Source organism: Castanea sativa, chromosome 5, assembly GCF_040712315.1.
Source record: "Castanea sativa cultivar Marrone di Chiusa Pesio chromosome 5, ASM4071231v1".
In the NCBI taxonomy this organism is placed as follows: Eukaryota; Viridiplantae; Streptophyta; class Magnoliopsida; order Fagales; family Fagaceae; genus Castanea; species Castanea sativa.
The window spans coordinates 75,979,875-76,006,517 of NC_134017.1; the positions used below are offsets into that span (position 1 = coordinate 75,979,875).

Genomic DNA, 26,643 nt, shown 5'->3' on the forward strand with positions numbered 1-26,643 from the left:
ATGCTTTCCAAGCTGTTTTGCATTCCTATGGCACTATTCATTAACTACTTGTCCAGATACCTCTCAGCAAAATGGTAGAGTTGAACAAAAACTTCGTCATATTCTTGACACCGTTCGTGCTCTCCTTCTCTCTGCCAAAGTTCTCACTCCTTTTTGGGGCGAAGCTGCTCTTCATGTTGTTCATGCAATTAATCATTTTCCCAATCCTGTCATCCAAAATCAAACTCCATATGAGCGCCTTTTTTGGTTACCTCTAGACTATCACCACCTTCACTCCTTCGATTCTGCTTGTTTCATTCTTCTTTAGCCACATAAGCATAACAAACTTGAGCCTAAGTCAACATTTTGTTGTTTTCTTGGCTATGGTGAAACTCAAAAGTGGTATCGGTGTTATGATCCTGTTTCTCATCGTCTTCATATCTCCCACAATGTTGTTTTTTGTGAACATTGCCTCTTTGTTGAGCTCTCTCACTTCCGTGCTTCTCTATCTTCCTCCTCTGTATTAGATTTATTCCCAAATGAGACACATATTCCTTTTGTAGCTACTCTTGACCCTCTTGTAGCTGCTCTTGATCCTCTTGTAGCTGCTCCTGATTCTCCTATAGACTTCTTTATCTAACCACCAAATATCCTTAATCCTTTTCCTAGTTCCCCCTTTAATGAATAGGTGGAAGATGAACAGGTCGAAGACAAGCTACCCAACCCTGAGCTTAGGTCCCCTACTCTTGCTCTGGCTAAAGATCTTGCACACCTCATTCCACCTCGACACTCAACTAGGATAAGATCCCTTCCTGCACATTTACTTAACTATCATTGTTACACTGCCCTTGCTATACTGCACGAGCCTCACACCTACCATGAGGCTTCTACTGACTCTTTATGGCAGATTGCAATAAAAGAGGAACTTGATGCATTATCTAAAAACCATACTCAGGACTTGGTCACTCTTTCCCCTGTGAAATTTGTGGTTGGTTGTAAGTGGATCTACAAGATTAAGACTTGCTCTAATGGGTCCATTGAGTGCTTCAAAACTCATCTTGTTGCAAAAGGTTTTATACAGGAATATGTGATTGATTATGAAAAGATATTTGCTCAGGTTGCTCGTATCTCATCTGTTCGTGTCCTCTTAGTTGTGGCTGCTTCTGCCTAAAATGGGATCTTTTCTAGATGGATGTCAAAAATGCATTCCTTAATGGGGATTTAAGTGAAGAAGTTTATATGTAACCTCCTCCTAGTCTCTCTGTTAAATCGAATAAGGTTTGTCACCTTCAACGTGCACTTTATGGCTTTAAACAAGTTCCACGAGCTTGGTTTGCCAAATTCAGCTCCACCATCTCTCACTTGGGTTACATGATCAGTTATTATGATTCTATCTTATTTCTTCGTCGCACTGACAAATGCACTATTTTACTTCTCCTATATGTGGATGATATAATCATAACTGGTGATGACCTCAGTGGCATTCAAGAACTCAAGGATTTTCTCAGTCAGTAGTTTGAGATGAAAGATCTTGGACATCTCAGCTACTTCTTGAGTCTTGAAATCACTCATTCTACAAATGAATTTTACATTACTCAAGCCAAGTATGCCTTTGAACTCTTGTCTCGAGCTGGACTTACTGATAGCAAGACTATTGACACTCGAGTTGAGCTTAATACGCATCTGACTCCCATAAGGGGAAACCATTGTCTAATCCCTCTCTTTACAGACACTTAGTTGACAGCCTAGTTTATCTCATTGCTACTCGTCCAGACATTTCCTATTATATTCACCAAGTAAGCCAGTATCTATCTACTCCACGATCGACTCACTGTATTGCTGTTCTGTGCATTCTTCAATACCTAAAGGGCACTCTCTTCCATGATCTTTTCTACTTTGCTCAGTCTCTTCTTATTCTTTGTGCATTTTTTTATGCTGATTAGGCCGAAGATCCCATTGATCGCAAGTCCACCACTAGTTATTGCTTTCTTCTTGGTTCTTCTCTGATTTCTTGGCGAAGCAAGAAACAAACTTATGTGGCCCACTCCAGTACTGAAGCTGAATATTGTACCCTTGCTGATACCACATCTGAGCTTCTTTAGTTACGATAGCTTTTCAAAGACTTAAGTGTGTCTACATCCTCTGCTACTCCTCTTTGTTGTGACAACAAGAGTGTCATTCATATTACTCACAATGATGTCTTCCATGAACGGACTTAACACATCAAGATCAATTGTTATTTTATCTGTTATCACCTTGTCCATGGTGCTCTCAAGCTAATCTCAATCTCCTCTACTGTAATACCCCACATAATTTTTTTTATTTTAGAGTTTTCTTTAAAATATAATTGTTGGGCTATAGGCTTTCTTTTAATTGTTATTACAGCCCACTACCCACTAAGCCCACATCTTATAATACAAGCTACAGAATAGAGGAAGAGATAGTCAGGGTTTTATCTAAGAGGCTAAGAGGCTAAGAGGTGTTTTCCTTGGAGTTAGTACACGTACAATTGAAGAGACAATCAGATTGTTGAAGGTAAGATTTCTCTCAATTAGAAACAAGAAAAAATTAGAATTTTATTAGGTTATTTAGAAATTTGATTTTGATCCTAAAATTTATATTCTAACGTTTAGATTTTCCGTTGGATTAGATATTAGATTTGAGCTAGTCGGATTTCACGAATCAATTTTTTTTGTTTAAGTCTTCCATTGGATCTGTACATATAATCCTAGATTGAAGTCAAACAATTCGGCCCTCCTTCTTTCATTGAATTGGTATATATATATATATATATATATATATATATATATATATATATATATATATATATATATATATATAATGGTTAAAGAAGGTTAAAGAAGAAGTCAAAGAAGGGGCTACGTTGGATTTGTGTATATATATATAAAGGTTAAAGAAGAAGTCAAAGAAAGTGGCTATTGTTCTTCTTGAATTTGTGTATATATATATATATATATATATATATATATATATATATATATATATATATATATATATTGGTTGAAGAAGAAGTCAAAGAAGGTGGCTATTGATCTTTAGTTGGATTTGTATATATATATATATATAATGAATAGAAGAAGTCAAATATTTCGGCTGTGGTTTCTTTGCCTCTGGACTTATGCTATGCCGTGTTGTATATATATATATATATATATATATATACATATTAGGATATTAGGATAGTTGTAAAGTTTTCTATGGTAGATATATATATAATATGGCTTGGTTGGGGTTGTGTATATTAACTTAAACTCTAAAACTTTAGCTGCTGCCTCTGGGTTCTGATAAATTACTTTGCATTAGTGCTATCATTAGTTCAGCAAAGTATTTTACTAGTGAGTCAATTTTTATAGTTTAGTAAAATTTATATTTTGTAGAGGATATTGAGTAATTTTCGTAATTGATTATAGGTCCGATTTAAGAGTGTCTTGAGGCTCTTTGGAAATTATTTTGGCTGGACTTTCAGAGTGATTTGAGTGCGGTAAGTAATTATGCATAATATGCCAAAGTTTTGTTCTTTAGGTTCTTAGAAGTTAAAGATTTTCAAAGTTATATTTTTAAGCTTACATTTTTTTAAAAGTTTATCAAAAAGCATTTTTTTTACACTATTGAAAGAGAAATTTTAATTGGCTTTTAAATAATGTTTTAAAAGAAATTTCAAATTTTAAATAACGATTTGAATGTCCAAAACCCATTTAAAAGAAGATTTTTAACTAAACTATTTTATGAAAATAATTGAGTTTCAAAGTAAGTTTTCTAAAAAGATTTTTGTTCTTTAAATTGTTTCAAACCAACGATTTCGAAATCATATTCTTGTTTTTCAAATGGTATTTAAGACGTTCCTTTTAGCAAACTGGATTTTCAAACTTATTCAAGAATTGTAAAAACATGTATATAAACTCTTCAGTTCCTATTCGTTCCCTAAGAGAGTCAAGCATCTTTTGATTTATGTTTCAATTTGATATTGCGATATTCAATATATCTTTATTATTGGAACAATTGTTAATATTGAGAAAATTATTATATGTTGTATAAACTTTATTGTTTGTGATATGTGACTCAAAATGAGTGTTTTTAGAATTAATCAGATATATGTGTAAATCCGCTCACAGGATTGTATGTGAGGATATGTGTTGATCCCTTACCAGCAGGGGTTAGATGTTGGTATCCGCTCACAGGATTGTATGTGAGAATATGTGATGTGTATATGTGACACTGTGCTCTGATCAATTATTTGTATGTGTTTCCAAAAGACTTTAAGATATGATTATATGTGTATTAAGTGATTCTTTACATGTTTTGAAAACTATATTGGATATTTTGAGTGAAATTGTGAAATCAAACTCGTGTTTTGCTTGACTCTATTTCGTTGTGTATTCTGTATAATTACTTACTAGATGTGTGGCTCACCCCATCAATTAATATTTTCAGATTAAAGTATAGTTGAGAATTAGAACCTTTGGACCGCTTGTGAGGTGCAAGGTAGAGCGTGGAAGTTGTAGGCGGCTTTAGTGTTACTTGAAGACTCATAAAATTTTAGTTACCTTTGTTTTGTAATTCACATTTTATATAGTGGAGTTTATTTTCAATTTGTGGAGTTTTGAAAAGATTATTAGTTATTATTTTTTTTATTTTCCGCTTAGCCTTCACAACTTTTTGGAGATTATTATAAATTATGGATTTTAGTTATTATAAGAGGTTTATCAGAAGTATTGTTTATTTGGAGTTTTATTGAATTAAGTTTAAATAAATTATGTTTATTGAGCTAAGTAAGGTTAGCAAGTTAGTCAGGTATCTAAATTCAAGTTAGTCAGGTATCTAAATTAACTTGTAGATATCTTCACCAAGTCACATCCTAAAGAACACCTTTAGTTGACAACTTCAAATTGGTCTCACATCCACCTTGAGTTTGAGGGGGGCTATTAACGTGTATAGTATTTGAGCTTTAGGTCCAACTAGATTACTTGTATAGCACACATTTTTGTACTACACATTTACTTGTATTGCACTCTTATGCCTACTATATAAATACACATATGTATATTCTTTAATTGAGAAATACAATACAATCATTCAATATTTTTAACATATAAAATTATTCTTTACAAAATAATTGGAAACTTCCAATTATTTTGTCATCCTAAAGTCCAAAATCTCAAACAATTAATGGTAAAGTGGTAATTGATGCTTCATAACAAAAAAACTAATACTAATTTCTGTCATGCCCTCGTTGCTACTTACTATCGAGGGTATACTTCAGTAATTGATGCTTCATCGACAGAAAATAATATTGACTTTCCTTTAGATTGATCCAACTCCAACTCTAGCACGTTTTGCTCTGTTCCACTTTGAAGGAAAAATGCTGGCCGTTGAGGTGATGACAGAGTAACAGAGTTACTATTTAGCATGAGAATTATTGAGTCCATTGTTGGTCTTTGCGCTGGATTTTCCTGAACACATAGTAAGGCAATATGGATACATTTGTTGACTTCAGTTCTTGAATAAGAATCTCTTATAGTCGGATCCAACAACTCCAAGGACGTTCCGCCATTCCAATGCTTCCAAGCCTAAATCAAATGATCAAGTATTCTTATATTGTCACCTTTCTCTGCCTCTAATTTAAAGGTGCTTATATATTCATTACAAAATAAGCAAAAAATTGTAAAATTTGGTTTACACTCACATGGCTCAAGAGGTTCTCGGAAGGATCTGATGTACAGAAAGAACCGTTCTTCTTGCCACTTAAAATCTCTAGTAATAGGATGCCAAAACTATATACATCAGACTTAAGAGAGAAGTGTCCTTGCATTGCATATTCTGGAGGCATGTAACCACTAAAAACCAACATTAGCAACACTATTAATTAAACAATTATAATGAAATAGCAGAAACATATCAATACTATATATATATATATATATATATATATATTAGATTCAACTATGGATAAATTTCTCAAGAAAAAATCAATATAAAAACAAACATCACTTCTGTAAGAAACAAATAGTCCCGATACTTAACTGTCAAAAGGACTATTTATACAATGCTTGTAATGTTTTACACATATATTCAAAGAGAATTTTTATTGTATTAGTGATAAGACGATTTTAAGAGCATGAAAATACGTCCAGGATAATTGCAATGTGTTAAGGATTTAGAATTTAAACATTTCTTATAAATACACAACAATACAAATCCATGGATTCAAATGTTTTTTTAATTAAAATTTACAAGTACAGGAGAAAATTCCTGACTTTGCCATAAACATTAGAGGAGTGCTACATTTACAACATTTTCACAATACTTTCACAACAAATCATAGGTGGTAAGTTGTTATAAATTCTAATTTAAATCCATAATTAAATTACTTTTTTGTCCACCTATAAGTGTAACAACTCATAACAACATATCGCTTACAATTTATTGTGAAAATATTATGAATATAATATCTTTCTAAACATTAATTATGTGCAGTACTTTATATTTGATAAAACTACGTGCATAAATTCATGTTTGATAAAACTACGTGCATAATGATCAACTTGTCTAGTTAGAATGATCAACTTGTTTGTTTTTCTGTGTTATTTTATTTGGATAAGAAAGAAATAAATTAACAATTGATCTAGACCCTTTTTTTGGGCTCATATAGCATTAGATTTCATTATATTATTGTGTTGATTAGCCTTTTCTTAGGGTGTTCTTTAAATTAAGACATTTTTTTTCCTCAGATCTCCTAACTAGTTTCTTATGGAATTTTTCCTTGTAATTATCTAGTGTGTATTAATGTGATGAGAGGCTACACACAAAGAATTCCGGATGGTCACATTTTTTTCTTCTTTAGTGGTAATTTGCCACAAAAATTTAATGTTAAGAAAGACTACTAAAATATAATGTACTTACTATGTTCCTGCAATCTTGAAGGTATTTTCTTGAGTTTGGTCATTTGAAAAGATTCTTGCCATGCCAAAATCAGAAATTTTTGGATTCATGTCCTCATCTAACAATATGTTGCTAGCTTTAAGATCACGGTGTATAATTCTAAGCCGAGAATCTTCATGAAGATAAAGAATCCCTCGTGCAATTCCTCCAATAATCTTGTAACGTCTTGACCAATCTAATGTTCTTTGTTTTTCAGGGTCTACATAACCATCATAATTCAATATTCAAGTTAGAATAAATGGATGAAATTCAACTACAAATTGAAATATATACTTTAATTAAATTTAAAAAGACAGGTATAGAACGGGAATTAAATCTCTCTCTTCCACCATCATAGAGTCTTTAAAACAACAAAGCAAAAACCCTCAATGGGTAAGCTCCTTTTACAGGGTTATAATTAAGAATCTACAAATTTGTTGTAGAGTATAAAGTAAGGATAAAAGTGGTTACACACATGTTAAATACAATTTTTTGAACTGAAATCATGAGTTAAAGACACGATTTCAAGTTTAAAAAATTGTATCTTTAACTCAGGATTTTAGTTGAAAATAATGTGTAACAAAGAGTGTAACAAATACTAACTAGAAAGTGAATAAGATTTATGCTCTCAAACATGTGGAAATTTAAAAATTCTTTAGAAACAACATACCGTTTAGAAAATTGTCAAGACTTTTGTTCGGCACATATTCGTAGACAAGAATTTTTTCATTTCCATCCAAGCAATATCCAAATAGCCTCACTAAATTTCTGTGTTGAAGCTTAGCTAGAATTTTAACCTCATTCTTAAATTCTTCTGCACCTTGTGTGGAGTTTTTTGAAAGCATTTTTACAGCTATTTCTTGTCCATTTGGAAGTATGCCCTGATAAGTGCTTTTAAAAGGCTGTTAGAGTAGCCTACAGAACTTACAAATAAAGGTCCCAACATGAAATGGTTCTGAATTTTGAATTTTGCATACAATTCATTTACCACTATTATTACAAAATATTAGAAGGGGGGGGGGGGGGGGAGGGGGGGTGAATGCATTAGACTAGCTTAATACCTTGTAAACCTCTCCGAATCCACCTTTACCGAGCTTGTTATCTTCTGAGAACTTGTTAGTGGCAGCTTTAAGTGTTGGCAAATCAAATAGCAAAGACTCTACAGTTATAATTTCTTAAATTAGCAGAGCTACACAATGAAATGGTAAATTTAGGGAATACTCTATATATAATATAAGAGTAACATGTACAGTCATGAGGGAATCAAATTTCCAATGAAATCGATAAAAATTGGTCATTACCATTTTCCTCCTCCATAGGGTACTTTTTTCTTGCACTCCTTCTTTGGAAACAGTAAACCATAGCCAATAGCACCATACAGACAGCAATTGGAGTAACGATAGCAATGACTGTTAGTGATGAGACTTGGCTTTTTCCTGCTCAATCAATAAAGTTTATAGGAAGGGAAAAAAACAAAATCAGTGATTGTTAATTAGCTTCAAGAGGAATTTAAAAGCTTTAGGCCCAAACAATTAGCTAGTGCGCTTCAGTTTTTACCATTGGATCTTGGGGCCGAATCTGGTGGAGCTATAGCTGGAGGAGGAGGCGGCGGCGGTGTAGCGGTGTTCCGGTAAAATGGGTACACTTCGTACCTAACATTACAACTAGGAACTAATTCTGTTGCCCCTTTCCTTACACTACAATGATCCGGCAAATTTGCAACCCGTCCCCGAAGACACTTATTACAACTGGAGCTTGAGATATCCGGCGTGCACTGTACAAGGCAGTAGAGAGTTATGGACGAAGAAAGGTTGTTTTCTTTGGTGGCAAACTTGGTAGCACCAGGCTGATCAGCAGCTGTGGCCCGAGTGACCGAGTCATTCATCATGGATCCCAGTAGCTGAGTGAATCCGTCTAGCACAGTAATGTTTTGGTCGTTGCAAGCGTAATATGTCACCCTGTCATTCATGATGGAGAAGAATGATTCATTTGAGTAGCGTAACATGCACTCGTCGTACCAGATAATGGCCTCAGTTCCTGCGGGGCAGTATTTCTGCACTACTGCTTTAGCTGCCGTTGCCACGCAGTCTTTGCAGACATCGGCGGTGTCATCGCCACGGCAGAGAAAGAGGCCGTAAATCTGGTTGGGTGAGTTTTGTCCGACGGTGGTGTTATAGAAACCACCTTCGCGTGAGGCATTGGAGGAAAGGGAAGAGAGGAGGTGGTTGAGATTGGACTGATAGGTGCTATTGGGGGTGAAATTATTTCCATTTGGACAGTAATAGGAGCGGAAATTTGGGGCGGCTTCACTAATTATGAACAGGATACTAATCGAGAAATGGACCACAAAGGTAACCTTCGAAGGGAAACTCATTTTGATATCATCTATTCCGTCTTGTTCTCATTTTGGTATGGTGGGGGGAAAAGTTTTACAACATAAATCGTTTTGTAGTGTTGTTCTTTTCGTTTTATGTTTTCTTAAAGAAATACTAATCAATCTTAAGATTTTTATAAAAAAAAAAATTAAAAAAAGAAAGAAAAGGTCACGTAGACTTGAGTGGTAAACTTTTGAACATTGACAAGGTAGATGTTAGCTGTAATATTCCTTTCAGAAGGCACTACTCTACTCTTCCGTGTTGTTGTTATAGAAGAAGAAAGGAAACTGCTGAAGTAATGCCCCTTTCAGAGCTGCGGAAAAGATAGCATAGAATAGTCGCTGATATGGGGAAAGAACGGTAAGCTAGTGATGGCTGATGCCTTGGACTTTTTTGTTTTACAAATTTTTGGGAAAATTACATTTTGCTCAATTGTGATTTGTTTAAAAAACATTATGTGGTTTAAAAAATGACATTTTACTTACCTAAAGTTAGCTTTGTTTATTTTTTGTTACCCACTTCTATTAAAAATAAGGGTAAATTTGTATTTTTATTACCTTTTTATGTCTTTCTTCTTTCAAAACATTAAAAACTAAAAAAATAAAAATAAAAATAAAAGATCAAAAGCTAGGTTTTGTAAAAATTAAAATCTAACTTTTACATCTTTTTCAAATCAACTTTTAAATCTTTTATTTTAAAACCTTCCCCTATTTCTATAGAACACACATCAACAAAGCCGTCAACAACTTTGTCTTAATCCTAGAATGAGTAAAGATCAGGTGAACTAAACATAGAGGCAACATTAACCATGAGTCTAGAAAGACAACAATGAAAAAAGATGAAAAAAGAATTGATGGATATTGGAAAGGAGTTGTTTACTGTTGAAGCAAAATTAATCCTTGTTTGGGTAATAAGAAAAAGGAAAACTTTACTACACTGAGATCAATTTAATTGTGTGGCTTTTTGGTTCAGGTTGAGTTTCTCAATATTCTAGGAAGGAGAAATTTGTTTCATGTTCCTCAATTTCCTCGACAACCAAAGGGATGGTAATAAATGCCATGAGGAAATATGAATCTGTAATGGATATGCATACCGGTGAACTCGCTTAAATTACATTACATTTTTCAGATTTTTTACATATTTAATAGTTTTGAGGTTTGATCACTAAAACTTTTTTGTTTTTCGGGTGCTATTTTAATCTGTTGCAGTTCATAATATTGAGTATGCTTTTGGGGCACATGAGCATCAGGGATTTTTGAAGTAGAACTAAAGCATTGTCTTGGTTTCACGTTTAGAAAATCAATATAAGGTCTAAAAGTTGATGCATGAAAAAAGATGTAAAAGTTAGGTTTTAATTTTTACAAAATCTAGCTTTTTGATATTTGTTTCCCTTGATTTTTTAGTTTTTTATGTTTAAAGATGAGAGAGACATAAAAAGGTAATAAAAATACAAATTTACCCTTGTTTCTAACAGAAGTGGAAAACGGAAGATAAACAGAGCTAACTTCAAGTGGGTAAAGTACCAATTTTCAATCCACAGGTAAACAAAGTATTTTTTGGGCAAACCACAGATAGATAAAGTGTAGTCTCCCTAAATTTTTTATTTTATTTTTTAGTTAGGGCCTGTGGTGAGCATCAAGTTTTTTCCTAGAAATGTTCTTTTATTGTTTACTAGTTTTTGACCCGTATAATGCACGAAAAAAATTTACAAAAAATATTTGTATAATAACTTCCAAACAATTCAACAGAGTCAAACCTTCCAGATGAAGGAGAAAGAGAGGAATTATTACAATGCACTTGGAATTAGTTTGATTTATACATTTCTGAATCAAACATCCCAAATAGAGAGAGAGAGAGAGAGAGAGAGAGAGAGAGAGAGATTATTACAATGTAAGTGTTTGCAAATTTTGCTAAAGCATCCGCTACAACATCCTTATTGACCCAATTTTAAAGGACCAAAACTTCTATGGATAACTCTTGTATTATTACATGGCGCTGAGATGGACCATAGCATTTTATCTAAAGCTCCATTGAGTGCCTGAAAGCATGATTTGGCATTTTCTTACAATTGATTGTGTCTGTTGCACTAATTGTTGTGACTAAGAAACATAGAGTAGTAAATAGTTGAACTCCTAACTGTTTGCAATATACACAACAAAACCAAATAAAAAAGAAGAAAGGACTATTAAAAAGTAAATATAATTTGTTTGTATCCTCTCCAGATGAGGATACTAACAAATAAGTATATAAATCGAGTTGCATAAATAATTAATTAATTATATAACTATTTGTCTTTTTCACCTTAAAATAAGTATATAAATGGAGTTGAATAAAAAAATGATAAAATTTAACTACAAAATTAGTTGTAGTATAAGGTTACAACCTTACTTAATATCATTAACATTATTACATGTTTCAAAAATCTAATCGTTGGATTATATGTTCTTTATTCTTTTAATACATATGTCAAATTCAGTATCAATTGGATATTATTTACTATATTCTATAAAATTATATTTTACGCATAATTTTAAACTACAAAAACTTGCAATTTAAACAATTTATAGATGACATAACTATTGATTTTTAATTTTCTAGAAATTTTACAAGTATAAAAAATATAAGAAAATATAATTCAATAGTACATTTGTTAAAAAATTATCTTTGATAAAAAAATATTGAATAAGGTTGTAGTATAAAGTTACAACTAGGGTATGTTTAGATACCATTTATTTTATTGAAAATTAAAAACTAAAAATATTAGACTAAAATAATTTTTAAATGTATAAATAGTACTATAAAACCTATTTTTAATAAAAATTTTGTCTTAAAAAAAAATATACAGACCCACTAAAAAAGCTTTAGCAGTGTTGAAATGTACTTCTCCCAAAAAAAAAAAAAAAAAATACAGACGCTGACGCTCTGAATAATCATTATCCAAACCGGTACTAATTTTGTTAAAAAAAAAAAAAATTACCAAAAGAAAAGCCAACGTGGAGTGCCAGTGTTTTTTTTTTTTTTTTTTTTAAGCCAACGTGGAGTGCCAGCTAAATGGGCCAATGTGATCATTCAGTGTTGAATAAAACATAGGATTTCCCTTCTCACCTTGATTCAATATCCGTTCGCTGATGTGATGTTTTCTAATGGAAATGTTAGCAAGAGTTCGGCGATTCGAGGTAGAAAGACAATTCTACAAATGAGATATTTTCGGGTGAAAAGAAGGGTTGGACTTACTTTTGTTAAATTATTAAAAAAAAATTAATTAAAATCAAATTTTCCCTCATCAGTTGACGTCTCAAAACTCAAAGAAGTGACATAATGTTTACTACAAAAATATTTTTCTAAATTTATATTAGGTTGTGTTAACGAGCACCAATGTCCGTTAATAACACATTTTAGATAATCTTTTGTGTAATTTTTTTAGTTTTTGACGCTTTTTTAGTTTTTGGCAATTTTTTTTTATCTCTTTTAACAATTTTTTTTACAACTATTTTTTCTCTTTTTAAATGAAACACAAAAAATGAAATGTTAACAAGCACCAGTTAACATTTCCCATTTATATTATATGCATTTATTTAACATATAATGTTTAGTCAATTATTTTTAAAAAATTTATTTATAAAAAAGTTGATAACTTTTTCAAAAAATTACAATAAAATATTCTCCAAAACATACAAGAATTAGAGCATTTGTATTTGTATAAATATTATAATGTTATTTTAGCATCAAAAAAACTAAAAAGCAAGCTACAACAAATGTTGCATTCTTAAAAAAAATAGCAACTTAGCTACAGTGAGCTTATCTTAAAAAAATAATAATATTATTTTAATGCCTTCTCTTTCTTCTTCCCTTTAAAAAAAAAATATTTGGAAGTTTTGTTTTATTTTAATAAGCTGTTTATATTATTAGATGTATTGTAAAATGAGATGTTAATATTGATAAAGTGATTTTTTGAGATATTAAATACTAAAATTTTTGAAAGTTTGGATAAGAATGCTCTTACCACCTCAAACTCTAATTTAACTTAACATTGGTAGAGTCAAAGGTAAAATTTTTTGCTTTCTTGCTATAATGAATTGTCCGAGACTAGCAGTTCACTCTAGCAAAAAAGTATTTATAAAATTATTACTTTATCACTTTAGTTGGGATTGGTGACAGAAAAGAAGTGAGAAATAAATTAATAAAAAAATAAATAGTATTTGGTTGATGGTAAAAATAAGAATATTAATGCAGAGTGTGTTGTGAAATTATGTATTAAAATAAATAAAGTAGATTTTTGAAGTGTTAAATGCAAAAAAATTTAGCTCAACTGATGTGAATGCATAAAGCCCCAACTTCTATCTTTTTTGTTCACCTCCTTTCCCTTCTCCATTTGTCTAACAAATCCCTACTCCTCTCTTATTTGGCACAATGTCAAGTAGATCAGTGGAGATCGATGTTTTGGTGTGCGAATTGATGTGATGGTGAGCATAAATGCATAATCATCACCCATTAGTGGGGCTTTGTCACGAACTATCAACGGAGCTTTATCGTTGCACATGCTCTGCCGCGACCCATTTATGGAGCTCTAGACCCTACTCATGGCCGACATACCTTGATTTTTTTTTTTTATAAAAAAGTTTTGCATGTAACTATTTTAAAAAATATGTAACTAAGTAAATTTTTTTAGTGGAAGTAGTAGATATTAACTACAATCAAGTTGAGAAACAAACACACACGTAAAAGAGATGGAAAGGAGTTCTAACACAAAGATACTACCAAAAAAAAAAAAACTACAACCAAGTTTCTAATTCAAATTTTGTCTACATATGTATACACAATTAATAATAGGATTCTATATTTGGGTTTCAACATTTTGCATACTAAAATACCTTCACACATAGTAGTAGTTTCAATAATTTTTCTCAAGGTGTTCCTTAAGTCTCACATCCTCTTTGCTTACCAACATCTTGCCCAAATAGGTAGCAATATAAACAATATACTGCATCCTTGTTTATACTATATTCCAACCACTTTCTATTTACATACCATTCGAATCTAAATCGACAGAACTTTCCATAAAAATCTGTTAGAGGGTAATCATGGTCTTGGAAAACAGGTTGACAAGGGCCTTTTTGTAAATAATATCTTTTTATTTCATCATGATTATTAGAATGATAAGATGATATCTTTTCTCGTTACCCAGGATTTGAAAGAAGAGTTTCTAAGTTAAAGTCAACACGAATTCGCTTAGAAAATGAAGATGAATCTTGGGTATGTGGTTTTTTTATCAAATATTTGTCCATAATTCTAGCAAAAGAATAAATAATAAACTATAAATTCATTTGAAATATTAATAAAACTATTAATTATTGTTGTTTAGCTGTTTCATTAATTTGTTTTGTCTTCTATAAACTATAATTTGTTATATTGTTGTTTCATTAATTATAAAATTATTAATTGTTGTTTAGCCAAATATAATTTAACTTGTTTGTCTTTTATAATGTATTGGTTAATTAAATTATTAATTATTGTTTATTAGTTGCGTCTCCCAATTAATTATTGGTTAATTAAATTATTGGTTATTAGTTGCGTCTCCCAATTAATTATTGGTTAATTAAATTATTGGTTATTAGTTGCACTAGCTCACACCCTATGTGCATTTACTTCCCCCAATTCAAATATCCCACCCCGGCCCCATGCCCCCATTTACCCCCCACTCAACAGACAAGCCCCATGGCCCCCAATCACAAGAACCAATTAGATAAATTCACAATCACAAATCACAATATGCTAAAAGACAATTAATTGTATCTCACCAACACCAACACCAACACCAACAATCACCAACACCAACGAATAAAGCCAAAAATAAAGTCTAAGAGAGAAACTCATACCCATTAACCCGTATATGTAAGAGACTAAAGAGAGAAAAAGATCAAATACCTTGAGGTTGAGGGAGTACGAAGGCCTGAGGCTAAGCTGAGGGGCGGCGCCGTCGAGCAGCACGTAAAGGCGTGACCAATCTCCAATCCGATTGGACCGATCTTTGATCTCCAATGCCCGATGTGCTCTAGAGCTCCAATTTGAGGCCCGATCATTGATGACTGATGTGCTCTAGAGCTCGCGCCGTTCGTTGGTTGTCGTCACTGATGGCTGATGAGGGTTTTTTTTTTTTTTTTTTTTCTTTAGGTTAGGTTTCTGATTTCAGTTTTTGCTTTACTTGATGAATCAGACACGTATATTAGATTTTGGTTTGTTTGTTTGGGTTTGCTACCATTTGTAATCTATTGGGTTTGCTACCATCTCTAATCTGTTCATTTTGATGTTGGGCTTTTTTCCCCTAGTGGACTTGCTCTGTTTCAATTTTTTTTTTCTTCAGATTTTAGTTCAAAAATTTTTTTGGGTTTTTTTTTTTTTTTTTTTTGCTTGAAAGTATAACAAATAAAAAAATTTAAATTATTATATACAAATTTTTTTTTAGGTCAAGGTGTCCCTGGAAACACCCTGGACTAAACGTGGCGCCGCCACTATTCACACAAATTCTTAAACTCTTTAAAATATCCATATCTTTTAGTTAAATAATTTTAAATTAAAAAACACAAACTAATTAAAAGAGTAATTTACCATATATTTCTAAGTTTTAGGTTTTTTTTTTCGTATCTTCTCCATTCGGCCTAAAACTTAGGAGGGACACTATCTCTATCTCATTTTTAAACATTATTTCACATTACCTTACCTCTTTTTTTTTATAAAAAAAAAAAAATTAGACAGTTATTCATACATCACTTTTGAACGTTATAACACTAAACCAAAAATACAAATAAATGAAAAAAAGTATTATTGTACACGCAAAGCGTGTGTGTTATGAGTCTAATATATATATATATATATATATATATATATATACACACACACACACACACTAGTCATTTAACCTGTGCGATGCACGGGTTAATTTACTTAATGAGTTTGGAAGGAAAAAGAAAAAACATTATATTTGAGTTTAATGGTTACTATTAAGACTTTAAAAAGAAAAATAGTTAGAAACGTAGCATAGATGCATAAAATGCTTGTGAGGAGATGGTTAGATGGCTATATCTATCCACAACCGTCATTGGAATCATTTTTAAAAAGATGTAATCATATATAGGTAATAAATAACACTGTATAACTAAAAGAAAATAAAAGGACATAAGAAAATGACTTAATATTTTAAATATATATTCATAGTTAATTGGAAAATTTTTATAGAAAGTAATTAATTGATATCAAGAACATAATAAATTTCGGCCTAAAAAACTAACTGAATAAATAAATCTTTAAATTATCATTTTTAAAAAAAAAATTATGATTAATACTGAATCAGCAATGTACAAAAATCTATACAGAATACATGTCTAAGCATTACTCTAGTCTTTGTAGTATATTATATGCCCATACCAATTTAAAAGGAAACTGTGTAGATCTAACTAAACGCAAATATTCTAATAACACTATTGAGAGATAGTTGGAAACAAAACCCAAGTGAAAGATGAAATAAATAAATGAAACAAATTTAGTATTTTTTTTTGGGTATAAAATAATAAAAGTAAGGATGGAATGGTATTTTACGTGTACCTTCCACGAAGTTGCCTTTCTGCTTAAAAGTTGCTAATGTAGCAAAACTCAACTTCCCCACGTGATTATCATCTCCTCTTCTACAATGCCACTTTTTCTTTTCCTTTTTAATTCTTTCCCTTTCTTAATTCTCTTCATTCTTATCTTTTCTATGACATTCTTTCGTCTCCTTCTTTTTTTTAATCTTGTTTTCTCTAATAGTGCGTACTCTCTCCTATGTTTTCAATTTTTTATTTTATTTAAGTTTCTTTTCCCCACAATAAGATCATCCACTACTTTCATTCTCATCTACTTCTTCCTCTTCTTCTGTCAAATGCTGTAATAGTTGAAAAATGGGAAATTGTTGGGTTTGGTGGAGTTTGGACCTATAAAGTTGAAAAGTAGAGAGACGCATCAGATCATGAAATTAAGATTTTATTATTTTGGCCTCTCTATTTTTTTTTTCTTCTGTGTTTTCTATGTCTTTGTTTTACAATTGTATGGTACTTGTATCCAGTGAAAAAATATGGTTTTTTAAAGTGAAGTAAACTTTTGTTAGAATTAGACAATTTTGAGGTTAATAAATATAAATAGTGTGGTGTACCATCATCACTACCGGCAGTAATTGTTCCATTTTTCTTCAACAATGATTCAAGAGTACCCCTTGAAAAACAACATAATCAGTAACCAAATTTTAAAAGAAATAGTAGGAAAACAAAGGCATCTATAAGGATGAAAATAGTAGGCCACGATAATGCACCTCCAGTTTACTTAGTGGTAATGACTTGGAAGTGCCAGTGATTTTCATGAACATGTTGATCGCCTGCTGTATTGGCATTGAGATTGTTAGTAATTTTTTTCAAAGACAGAGGTGTGTGGTTGAAAAAGAGAAACTGCTTGCAAATTGCAGTTTTTTATTTTGCAATCTGGTTATATTTATATGTAGCGAGGGAAAACAACTGTATGATACAGTGTAACAACTTATTTCTTTTGATTGTGATTAGTTTTTTAAAATCCAAAAGAGATAATTGTTTAGTGTCTATTTTGCAACACAAAAAGTCACAATTGTTCGGTTTTTAAATGTAGATGTGTGGCATAAATTTATGTAATTCCTTGGCGCAATAAGACGCATTCAACAAAAAGTCAAATATTTCGACTATTAGTTATTATATATATATGTATAAATACAAGTATTGAGAGGCATATTTTAATTTTACAGCAATTAAAATTGATTACAGTAAAACTAGGTTTCCAATTTACTTTGTCTTATTGCTGGAATGATAATACGTGTACATGTTATCATCCGTGAAGTTTCAGTACATATATTAAGTAATAACATAGAACATAGTGTTTGAAATTCCATGACTTATTAATTAAAGAGATAATTGTGGAGGAGCCCTAACTGGTCACCCAAACCAGTTGACTAGTAGAGAATATGCTTCAGTAATTGATGCTTCATTACCAGACGACAGCCCTGACTTGCTTGAAGGTTCATCTGACTCCAATTACTCCATTGGATTTGTCGGCTCTGTTTCACTTAGTATGAAAACAGCCGGTTGTTGAGTTGTTTTTAGAGTAACAGAGTAACTGTCAAGCATGAGAATTATATTTGCCATTGTGGGTCTGTCGGCTGGATTTTCTTGAACACAAAGTAAGGCAATATGGATACATTGGTTGACTTCATTTCTTGAGTAAGAATCTCTTAAAGTTGGATCTAACAACTCCAAGGCTGTTCCATTGCTCCAGTGTTCCCAAGCCTGCATCAATTTGTCAATGTTCATATAGTATCTCCATCTCTCCCTTTCAACTGGGGGTGATGTTGGCAATTACAGAATGAGCAAAAACAAATAAAAAAAAATGTGGTGCGTACTGCATACTCACATAGCTCAAGAGGTCCTTAGTAGTAGTCTCTGATTGATAGAGAGAACTGATCTTATTACCACTTAAAATCTCTAGTACTAGGACACCAAAGCTATAGACATCAGATTTTACAGAGAATTGTCTATGCATTGCATATTCTAGAGACATATAACCACTGCAAACCAATGTCATCAATTCAACAATGTTAAAAATAAATAAATAAAACTTTAAAAGAAAAATAAAACTATAAAATCTTTAACTTATTATTAGTCAGATTCAAAGCTAACTGGGTTCTACAAATAAGTTACATATATCTAACTTGTGCTACAGAGGAGATTGGACTTAATGCATCTCTAAATTGTCTATGGGTTACTTGATATGGAAATTTTTAGGTTAGAAAGACCTATCTTTTTCTTTTTCTAGATTAATCTGTTAGGATGAAAAAAATTAATATATCCATCAACCAATAAGAACATATTTTTTCAAAAAAAAAATATATATATATATATAGAGAGAGAGAGAGAGAGAGAGAGAGAGAGAGAGAGAGAGAGAGAGACTCTAATCAAGTACTTACTATGTTCCAACGATCTTCTTGGTCTTTCCTTCAATTTGGTCAACCCCAAAAATCCTTGCCATGCCAAAATCTGATATTTTTGGATTCATATCCTCATCTAATAGTATGTTGTTAGCTTTAAGGTCGCGATGAATAATTCGTAGTTGAGAATCTTCGTGAAGATAAAGGATTCCTCGAGCAATCCCTTCAATAATCTTGTAACGCCTTGACCAATCCAATATTTTTTTCTTGTCAGATTCTACACACCCATCCAAATTCGATATTCAAGTTAGACTAAATGAATCCAAGTGAATTGCAAATTCTACTAATTCGTTAATCTTAAAAGCACTAAATATAGAAAGACAATTTATTCTCTCTTCCTATCTTTCTTTTTTATTTTATTTTATGGGTTGTCTTTTATCTATTGCATCTTCATAGGCTCCAAAACACTAATAAATATTAGGTAATTTAATCCACGCATCTTATATGACAAATAAATAGCTGAGACATATGCATAGAATGTACAAACCAAATAGGAAATGATCAAGGCTTTTGTTGGGCACAAACTCGTAGATGAGCAACTTTTCTTTTCCTTCCAAACAAAATCCCAATAGCCTGACTAGATTTCTGTGTTGAAGCTTGGCTACTACTAAAATCTCATTCTTAAATTCTTCTACACCTTGTCCAGAACTTTTTGAGAGTCTCTTCACTGCTATTTCTTGTCTATTAAGTAATATACCCTGAGAATGTATTGCAATAACCATTAGAATGGTATACTTTGTGGAATTTATAAAATCTCAAGGTCAAAAGCTTTGGAATTTTAGAGTCAATACTGTATTGAATAATGTTTTAGTTTGGTTAAGAAAATGAAATATTTCAATACTAATGAATATCGGTGTATTTTTTTGAGATTATCTCTAATTTTATATATATGGCCATAATCTCTCTTCTTGTTCTTTTATAAGAATCTCATATATTATATATTATCTTTTTTTGTTCCTTGAAAGTATATATTATCTTAGTCTTTATATAAAATGTTAGTTCATTAAAATTAATATAATAATAATAATAATAATAATAATAATAATAATAATAATAATAATAATTAACATCCTTTTAGATATTGTTAATTTGTCATATTTAGATATTGATAAATATACTACACACATAAATAAAGACATCATAATATATATCGTAAAAATAGTTACTCTATTTTAAATTCCAATTTCCAAGTTCCTTCTCTAAAAAATTCAAGTTGCATACTTTTGTATAATGTTCACATAAAAAACTTAGGTCCTTTGGGAGCAATGCTCCCTCCTCTCACATAAGGGGTGGGCCCTACACATGGTTCTCACCATGAGGCATGAGGGGAGGGAGCATTGCTCAATGTAAGAATTACCCAATGTTCATGCTGGTTGTTAGGCACATTGCACCCAAAAAAAAAGTAATAACTAAACAGATATAGAAAAAAGGCACAACAAAAAAAAAACTCAAAAGAAAGAAACGTTTAACCGATATATACTCCATTTTCCTGGTATTGTTTCTCGCTAGGTCACAAAATACCCTTCTCATTCTCGAGAAAGTATCTCATGCGCTAGGCACATGAGACATCTCTCTCACTGCGCCTGGCGCATACAAAAATTTTCCCTCATTCTCTTATCTCTGACACTCTGTCTCACACTCACAGCTCTCAATCTCTCTCTCTCTCATCTCTCTAAGCATCCACTCTGGAGCCAAATATTTTACTTTTTAACACCACAAAAAATCACTTTATCTATTTTAGCTTCTCACATCTAATAGCAGTGATTTTATTTTATTTTTTAACACAATAAAATAATATAAGCACTATAATAAAATAATATAAATACTACAATAAAATAATATTTCATTCAATCACCAAAACACAACCACAACTAAAAATAATGTGAACACATGGTGAAAATTGGGAGAGACACATAGAGGGCGTTTGGATTCCACTTAAATTTTCCACGTTTTGCGTTTTGCTTTTTTTTTTTTCTTCTGCTGCAGGGGGACAAGTGCGCAGCGCGCACTGTGCGTGCACTGTGCGCGCACTGTTCATGTACTTTTTTATCAATTTTTTATTAAAAATGGGTCCTGCATCACTATTCACACATTTAAAAATTATTTTGCTACAGTGTTTTCAGTTTTCAGCAATAAGTTCTATCCAAACGGACCCATAAAATAGTAAGTAGAGAGACAAAAGTAGTGTGAACACAAAAAATATATATATATATATATTTTTTTTTTTTACCTTTCAGCTATAATAATTTTTATTTTTTTTTAACCTTTCAGCTACAATGCACAACCAAAAGTAACTGTGCACTATAGCCAAAAAATATAACTTTGGCTCCGCTATGACAGAGTACATTTTAATATTTAGTGGTGCTAAAAATAGCTATATAGCTACTAGTGCTCTCACTCCCAGACCCCCAAGTCTCACCATTGTAACAGAGAAAGTGGGAAAATTATGAAGAGCAAGAAAAAGAAGATGAGAAAGGAGCTCTGAGACACACGGTGAGAAGAGAGCAAAGAGACAAAAGAAAAACAAGTGCTATTGATATTTGATAATATGCTCTCACGTGGGTGGGTTGGTAAATGGGAAAAGTAGGCAGCAGGAACTGTTTTTTAGGAAGGTTACTTGAACAATTACCCAAATTTTGAATTTTATTTTTTAAAGAAAAATCATAATAATAATTATCCTACTTTATTTAAGATTTAAAAAAAACTATGTTAAACTTATTATTTTCTATAGTAGTGAAAAAAAAAAATATATATATATATATATATTTATTTATTAGTGATAATTCCGAAATGATATGCCGTAATATGCAGATATTTAAATATTTAATTCTGATAAATATTGAAATGGGATTTGAAATGTGATTAATGATTTTGATATAACTAATATGGGCTGTACTTAAATTGGTACGAAAAATTATGATCAATTCCAAATTATATATATATATATATATATATATATATATATATATTATTGACTCAATTTTTTGAGTAATTGAATTTTTGCATGTCCCCAGCGCCCAATAAATAAATTTAAAAAAAAAAAAAAAAGGCAACAAATATACCTTGTAAACCTCACCAAATCCACCTCCACCCAGCTTGTTATCCTCAGAGAACTTGTTTGTGGTAGCTTGGATTGTAGCCAAATCAAATTGCAAAGACTCTATAGTTGTAATGTCAGTGGCATCTACGCACACAAATCGGGTAAACATTGGTGAAATCTTTGGCCCATAGGGGAAGCATAGAAAATATATTATAATTTTGAGTATACTGTCGGTGCTTTATATTGTAATCTTTTTTTCTTTTTCTTTTTTCTTTCCTCTAATAAAAGTTTTCAGTTTATCAAAAAATAAGGAAATACACGAATACACATCTCTCACCATTTCATAGATTTTCATATTCACTTCTACTTTCTAGAATAACAAGTAGAAGTAATTACAATTATTTCCAGCAAACATAAGGGATTAGGATACAAGAGCAGTTAGAAGATATCTGGAAATCAAACATTATAAATTCAATTAAATTACTCATTACCATTTTTATCCGGTACAGAATTGTACTTCTTTTTTGTTCTCCTTCTTAGGAAGTAGTAGCTCAAAGCAATTAGAACCAAGACAGAAATTGAAGCAACAATGGCGAGAATTATTGGCCATGAGATTCCGCTTTTCCCTGCATTAACATAAAGATTTTTATTTCAAACTAAACAGATCAGTGCTTCAAAATTAGTTGAATTAATTGTAATCCACAAAGAGTTTTAATACTTAGTATTAGATAAAGAGTAAAGAGTAGGATTATATTCTAGAATATAATCCTACTCTTTAAATCCATGTTTTAGATCTGTCGGATTATATTCTAGAATATAATCCTACTCTTTAAATCCATGTTTTAGATCTTGTCCATGTTTTAAATCCCTCTTCTTCCAAATATTGAATAACAGTAATAATACTAATAAGAGAGTTGTGTGGTTCTTTGTTTAAAAACATGGTCTCTGGAGCTTAATCGACACTCGCACGACACTGTAAAATCAAAAGTTGGTAAATAAGTTTTGCACCTGGTGGAGGAGGAAGAAGCAATGGTATAGGTGGTTGTCCTAGTGCTGGTACTGGTGCTGGTACCGGTGGAGCAACGGCTTGTATCTGATAAAACGGAGAAACCTCATACCTAATGGTACAGCTAGGATACATAACTCTACCCCCTTGCTTTCCACTGCAACACGTAGACACGTTTGATATGGCTTCCTGAAGACACCTATTGCAATCAAAGCTGGATAGGTCAAGAGTGCACTGTACAAGGCTGTACATCGTTTGCAATACCGTAAAATTGACTTCTTTCGTAGCGAACTTTTTAGCACCGGAGGAAGCATTTGCGGCCAGAGGCACCAAGTCACTCAGTGTTGTTTGCGCTAGCTTAAGGAAGCGATCTGGCTTTGTAATATCCAACACGTTCCACAGAAACTTTGTTGGCTGTTCTTCCACGACAGAGAAGATTGATCGATTTGAGTAGCGTAACATGCATTCATCATACCATAGCACAGCCACTTTCTCTACGGGGCAGTATTGCTGAACAATCTCGTTTATAGCTGTTGACACGCAGTCTTGGCAGTCATCTGGGGTGAGGTCTCCACGGCAGAGAAAGAGGCCGTAAACTGAGGTCTCTGGTGTTAACATATATAGTGTTGTGGGCTTTAGGCCCAACTAGTTTACTTGTTTAGCACTCTTACTTGTACTACACTCTTACTTGTACTACACTCATATTTACTTGTACTGCATTCATATGCCTCCTATATAAAGGCACTCATGTATATTCTTTCGGTGAGAAATACAATACTATTCAATTCAGTATTTCTAACATGGTATCAGAGCCACTGTTCTGACATTTTCTTAGCAGTCTTGTCTTTATTGGTGTAACTTCATTCTCAATATTGCTTCCGCTGTCACAACAACTGCCACAGTCTTTCGCCATTGAACCTTCGAGTCTTCCAGACATCGTCCTCAGGTTCCGGACCTGTAACAGCCGCCGTTGGGGAGTTCGAACACTGCAAAGACCACTGCTCCTGCTGACGTCAGCCCTGAGCCACGTCATCCTACCACGTCAGCTGCCACGTCATCCTGCCACGTCAGCTTCCCACGTCAGCCTGCCACGTCATCGCTGACGTCACCTTCCAGCGCGATGCTGACGTCATCTGCCACGTCATCGTTGACTGACCGTTGACCGCTGACCGTTGACTTCCGTTGACCGTTGACTTTTTCGCAGAGTTGACTTTTTGCAGCCCAGGTGCTCCTTACCCAGTTTTTTTGCGTAGATTTCATTTTTGCAATCCATTTTTGCATATTTTGCTTCTAAATGAAGAATAAAGACAGGTCTTCTTCCTTTTGCAACAATCGTCGCCGACAATCTAGCAAACGCTTTTGTAATTTTTGCAAACGTTTTGGCCATAATATTGAGACTTGCTTTCAGCGCAATAAATCAGCTGGTTCAGGTTCTTCTGCCACTATTGCTAACATTGAGAGTGTCCAACCAATGGCTCCCGTCTTTGCACAGTCTAAGTCTTCAGGTCGCACTTTCACCATGACCACAGATGACCTTAAAAACATCATCGCCAATGTCATTCGTATGGTTGGTAATGCATCTTATTCCTCTTCTCTCTCAGCTTTGTCCGGTATGTCTCCTTCCTCTTGGCTTATGGATTCTGTTTGTTGCAATCACATGACACCTCACTCGTCCTTATTTTCTGAACTTAAACCTGCACCACACCCTCTTACTATTCGCACAGTAAATGGTTCCACAATGTCTGGTCATAATATAGGTTCCGTTTCAACCTCCAACCTCTCCGTTTCTGGGGTCTTTAATGTTCCTGACCTTTCTTACAATTTGTTTTCTGTGGGACAATTAGCTGAGTTGGGTTATCAAATCATATTTGATTATTCTGGGTGTATTGTGCAGGATCCAAGGACGGGACAGGAGCTAGGGACCGGTCCCAGAGTTGGGCGTATGTTTCCCGTGGACAACCTTCGTCTTCCACTTGTTGCTCCTGTTTCTATTGCCGCAGCTTGCTGCAGTTTCTTCTATTCCTTCTCTTGCTCTTTGGCATGCTCGACTTGGTCACGCATCTTCTTCCCGTGTACAATAATTGGCTTCTAGAGGTTTGCTAGGTTCAGTGTCTACAGAAAATTTTGATTGTGTTTCATGTCAATTAGGAAAACAACCAGCTTTGCCTTTCAATTCTAGTGAATCTATATCCACTGATATCTTTGACCTTATTCATTCTGATGTTTGGGGACCTTCCTCTGTCTCTAGTATTGGTGGATCTCGATATTTTGTTATCTTTGTTGATGATTACTCTCGCTATAGCTGGATCTTTAATATGAAACATCGTTCTGAATTATTGCAAGTGTATTCTAATTTTGCAAAAATGGTGGAAACTCAATTTTCTAAACGTATCAAAATTTTTCTATCTAATAATGCTCTTGAGTACACTCAATATGCTTTCCAAGCTGTTTTGCATTCCTATGGCACTGTTCATCAACTAACTTGTCCAGGTACCTCTCAGCAAAATGGTAGAGCCGAACGAAAACTTCGTCATATTGTTGACACTGTTCATGCTCTGCTTCTCTCTGCCAAAGTTTCCGCTCCTTTTTGGGGCGAAGCTGCTCTTCATGCTGTTCATACTATTAATCGCATTCCCAGTCCTGTCATCCAAAATCAAACTCCATATGAGCGCCTTTTTGGGTCACCGCCAGACTATCACCACCTACGCTCATTCGGCTCTGCTTGTTTCGTTCTTCTTCAGCCACATGAACATAACAAACTTGAGCCTAGGTCAAGACTTTGTTGTTTTCTTGGTTATGGCGAAACTCAAAAGGGGTATCGGTGTTATGATCCTATTTCTCATCGTCTTCGTGTCTCTCGCAATGTTGTCTTTTGGGAACATCGCCTTTTTATTGAGCTCTCTCACTTCCGTACTTCTTTATCTTCCTCTTCTGTCTTAGATCTATTTCCAGATGAGACGCAAATTCCTTCTATAACTGCTCTTGATCCTCCTATAGCTAATCTTAATCCTCTTGTAGCTGCTCATGATTCTCCTATTAACTTCTCTGTCAAACCACCAGAAATCCTTGATCCCTTTCCTAGTTCCCCTTTTAATGAACAGGTGGAAGATGAACAGGTCGAAGACGAGCTACCCAACCTTGATCTTGGTTCCCCTGCTCCTGCTCCGCCTGAAGATCATGTATAAGACATTCCACCTTGTCACTCAACTCGATTAAAGTCCATTCCTACACATTTACTTGACTATCATTGTTACATTACCCTTGCTACATT

The 26,643-nt window shown here is 33.0% G+C and overlaps 2 protein-coding genes across 2 annotated transcripts; both read right to left on the reverse strand.

The window, feature by feature from the left end:
- Positions 1–5,140: 5,140 nt before the first annotated feature.
- On the reverse strand, positions 5,141–9,329 carry LOC142633449 (cysteine-rich receptor-like protein kinase 10). Its single transcript, XM_075807690.1, has 7 exons — positions 8,476–9,329; positions 8,220–8,354; positions 7,980–8,077; positions 7,589–7,799; positions 6,901–7,138; positions 5,684–5,834; positions 5,141–5,567 (listed from the first exon to the last, which is right to left on the reverse strand). The coding sequence occupies exons 1-7, from the start codon at positions 9,290–9,292 to the stop codon at positions 5,241–5,243; spliced, it is 1,977 nt and encodes a 658-aa protein (XP_075663805.1). The 5' UTR covers positions 9,293–9,329; the 3' UTR covers positions 5,141–5,240.
- Positions 9,330–18,144: 8,815 nt separating this feature from the next.
- On the reverse strand, positions 18,145–23,703 carry LOC142633450 (cysteine-rich receptor-like protein kinase 10). Its single transcript, XM_075807691.1, has 7 exons — positions 23,375–23,703; positions 22,858–22,992; positions 22,389–22,510; positions 19,814–20,024; positions 19,306–19,543; positions 18,753–18,906; positions 18,145–18,628 (listed from the first exon to the last, which is right to left on the reverse strand). Exons 1-7 carry the CDS (start codon positions 23,622–23,624, stop codon positions 18,377–18,379), a joined length of 1,362 nt encoding a protein of 453 aa, XP_075663806.1. The 5' UTR covers positions 23,625–23,703; the 3' UTR covers positions 18,145–18,376.
- Between the last annotated feature and the right edge of the window lie 2,940 nt (positions 23,704–26,643).

Bases quoted from the DNA above. Each gene is read 5' to 3' on its own strand.
- LOC142633449 (XM_075807690.1), bottom strand. From the start codon at position 9,292: ATGAGTTTCCCTTCGAAGGTTACCTTTGTGGTCCATTTCTCGATTAGT. The intron at 7,139-7,588 runs GTATGTTGTTTC...ATGGTTATGTAG, and splicing joins TCTTGACAATTTTCTAAACG to ACCCTGAAAAACAAAGAACA. The intron at 5,568-5,683 runs GTGAGTGTAAAC...CATTTGATTTAG, and splicing joins CCGAGAACCTCTTGAGCCAT to GCTTGGAAGCATTGGAATGG.
- LOC142633450 (XM_075807691.1), bottom strand. From the start codon at position 23,624: ATGTACAGCCTTGTACAGTGCACTCTTGACCTATCCAGCTTTGATTGC. The intron at 22,993-23,374 runs GTGCAAAACTTA...ATGTTAATGCAG, and splicing joins GCTTCTTCCTCCTCCACCAG to GGAAAAGCGGAATCTCATGG. The intron at 22,511-22,857 runs GTAATGAGTAAT...TTGTGTGCGTAG, and splicing joins TTCTGTACCGGATAAAAATG to ATGCCACTGACATTACAACT.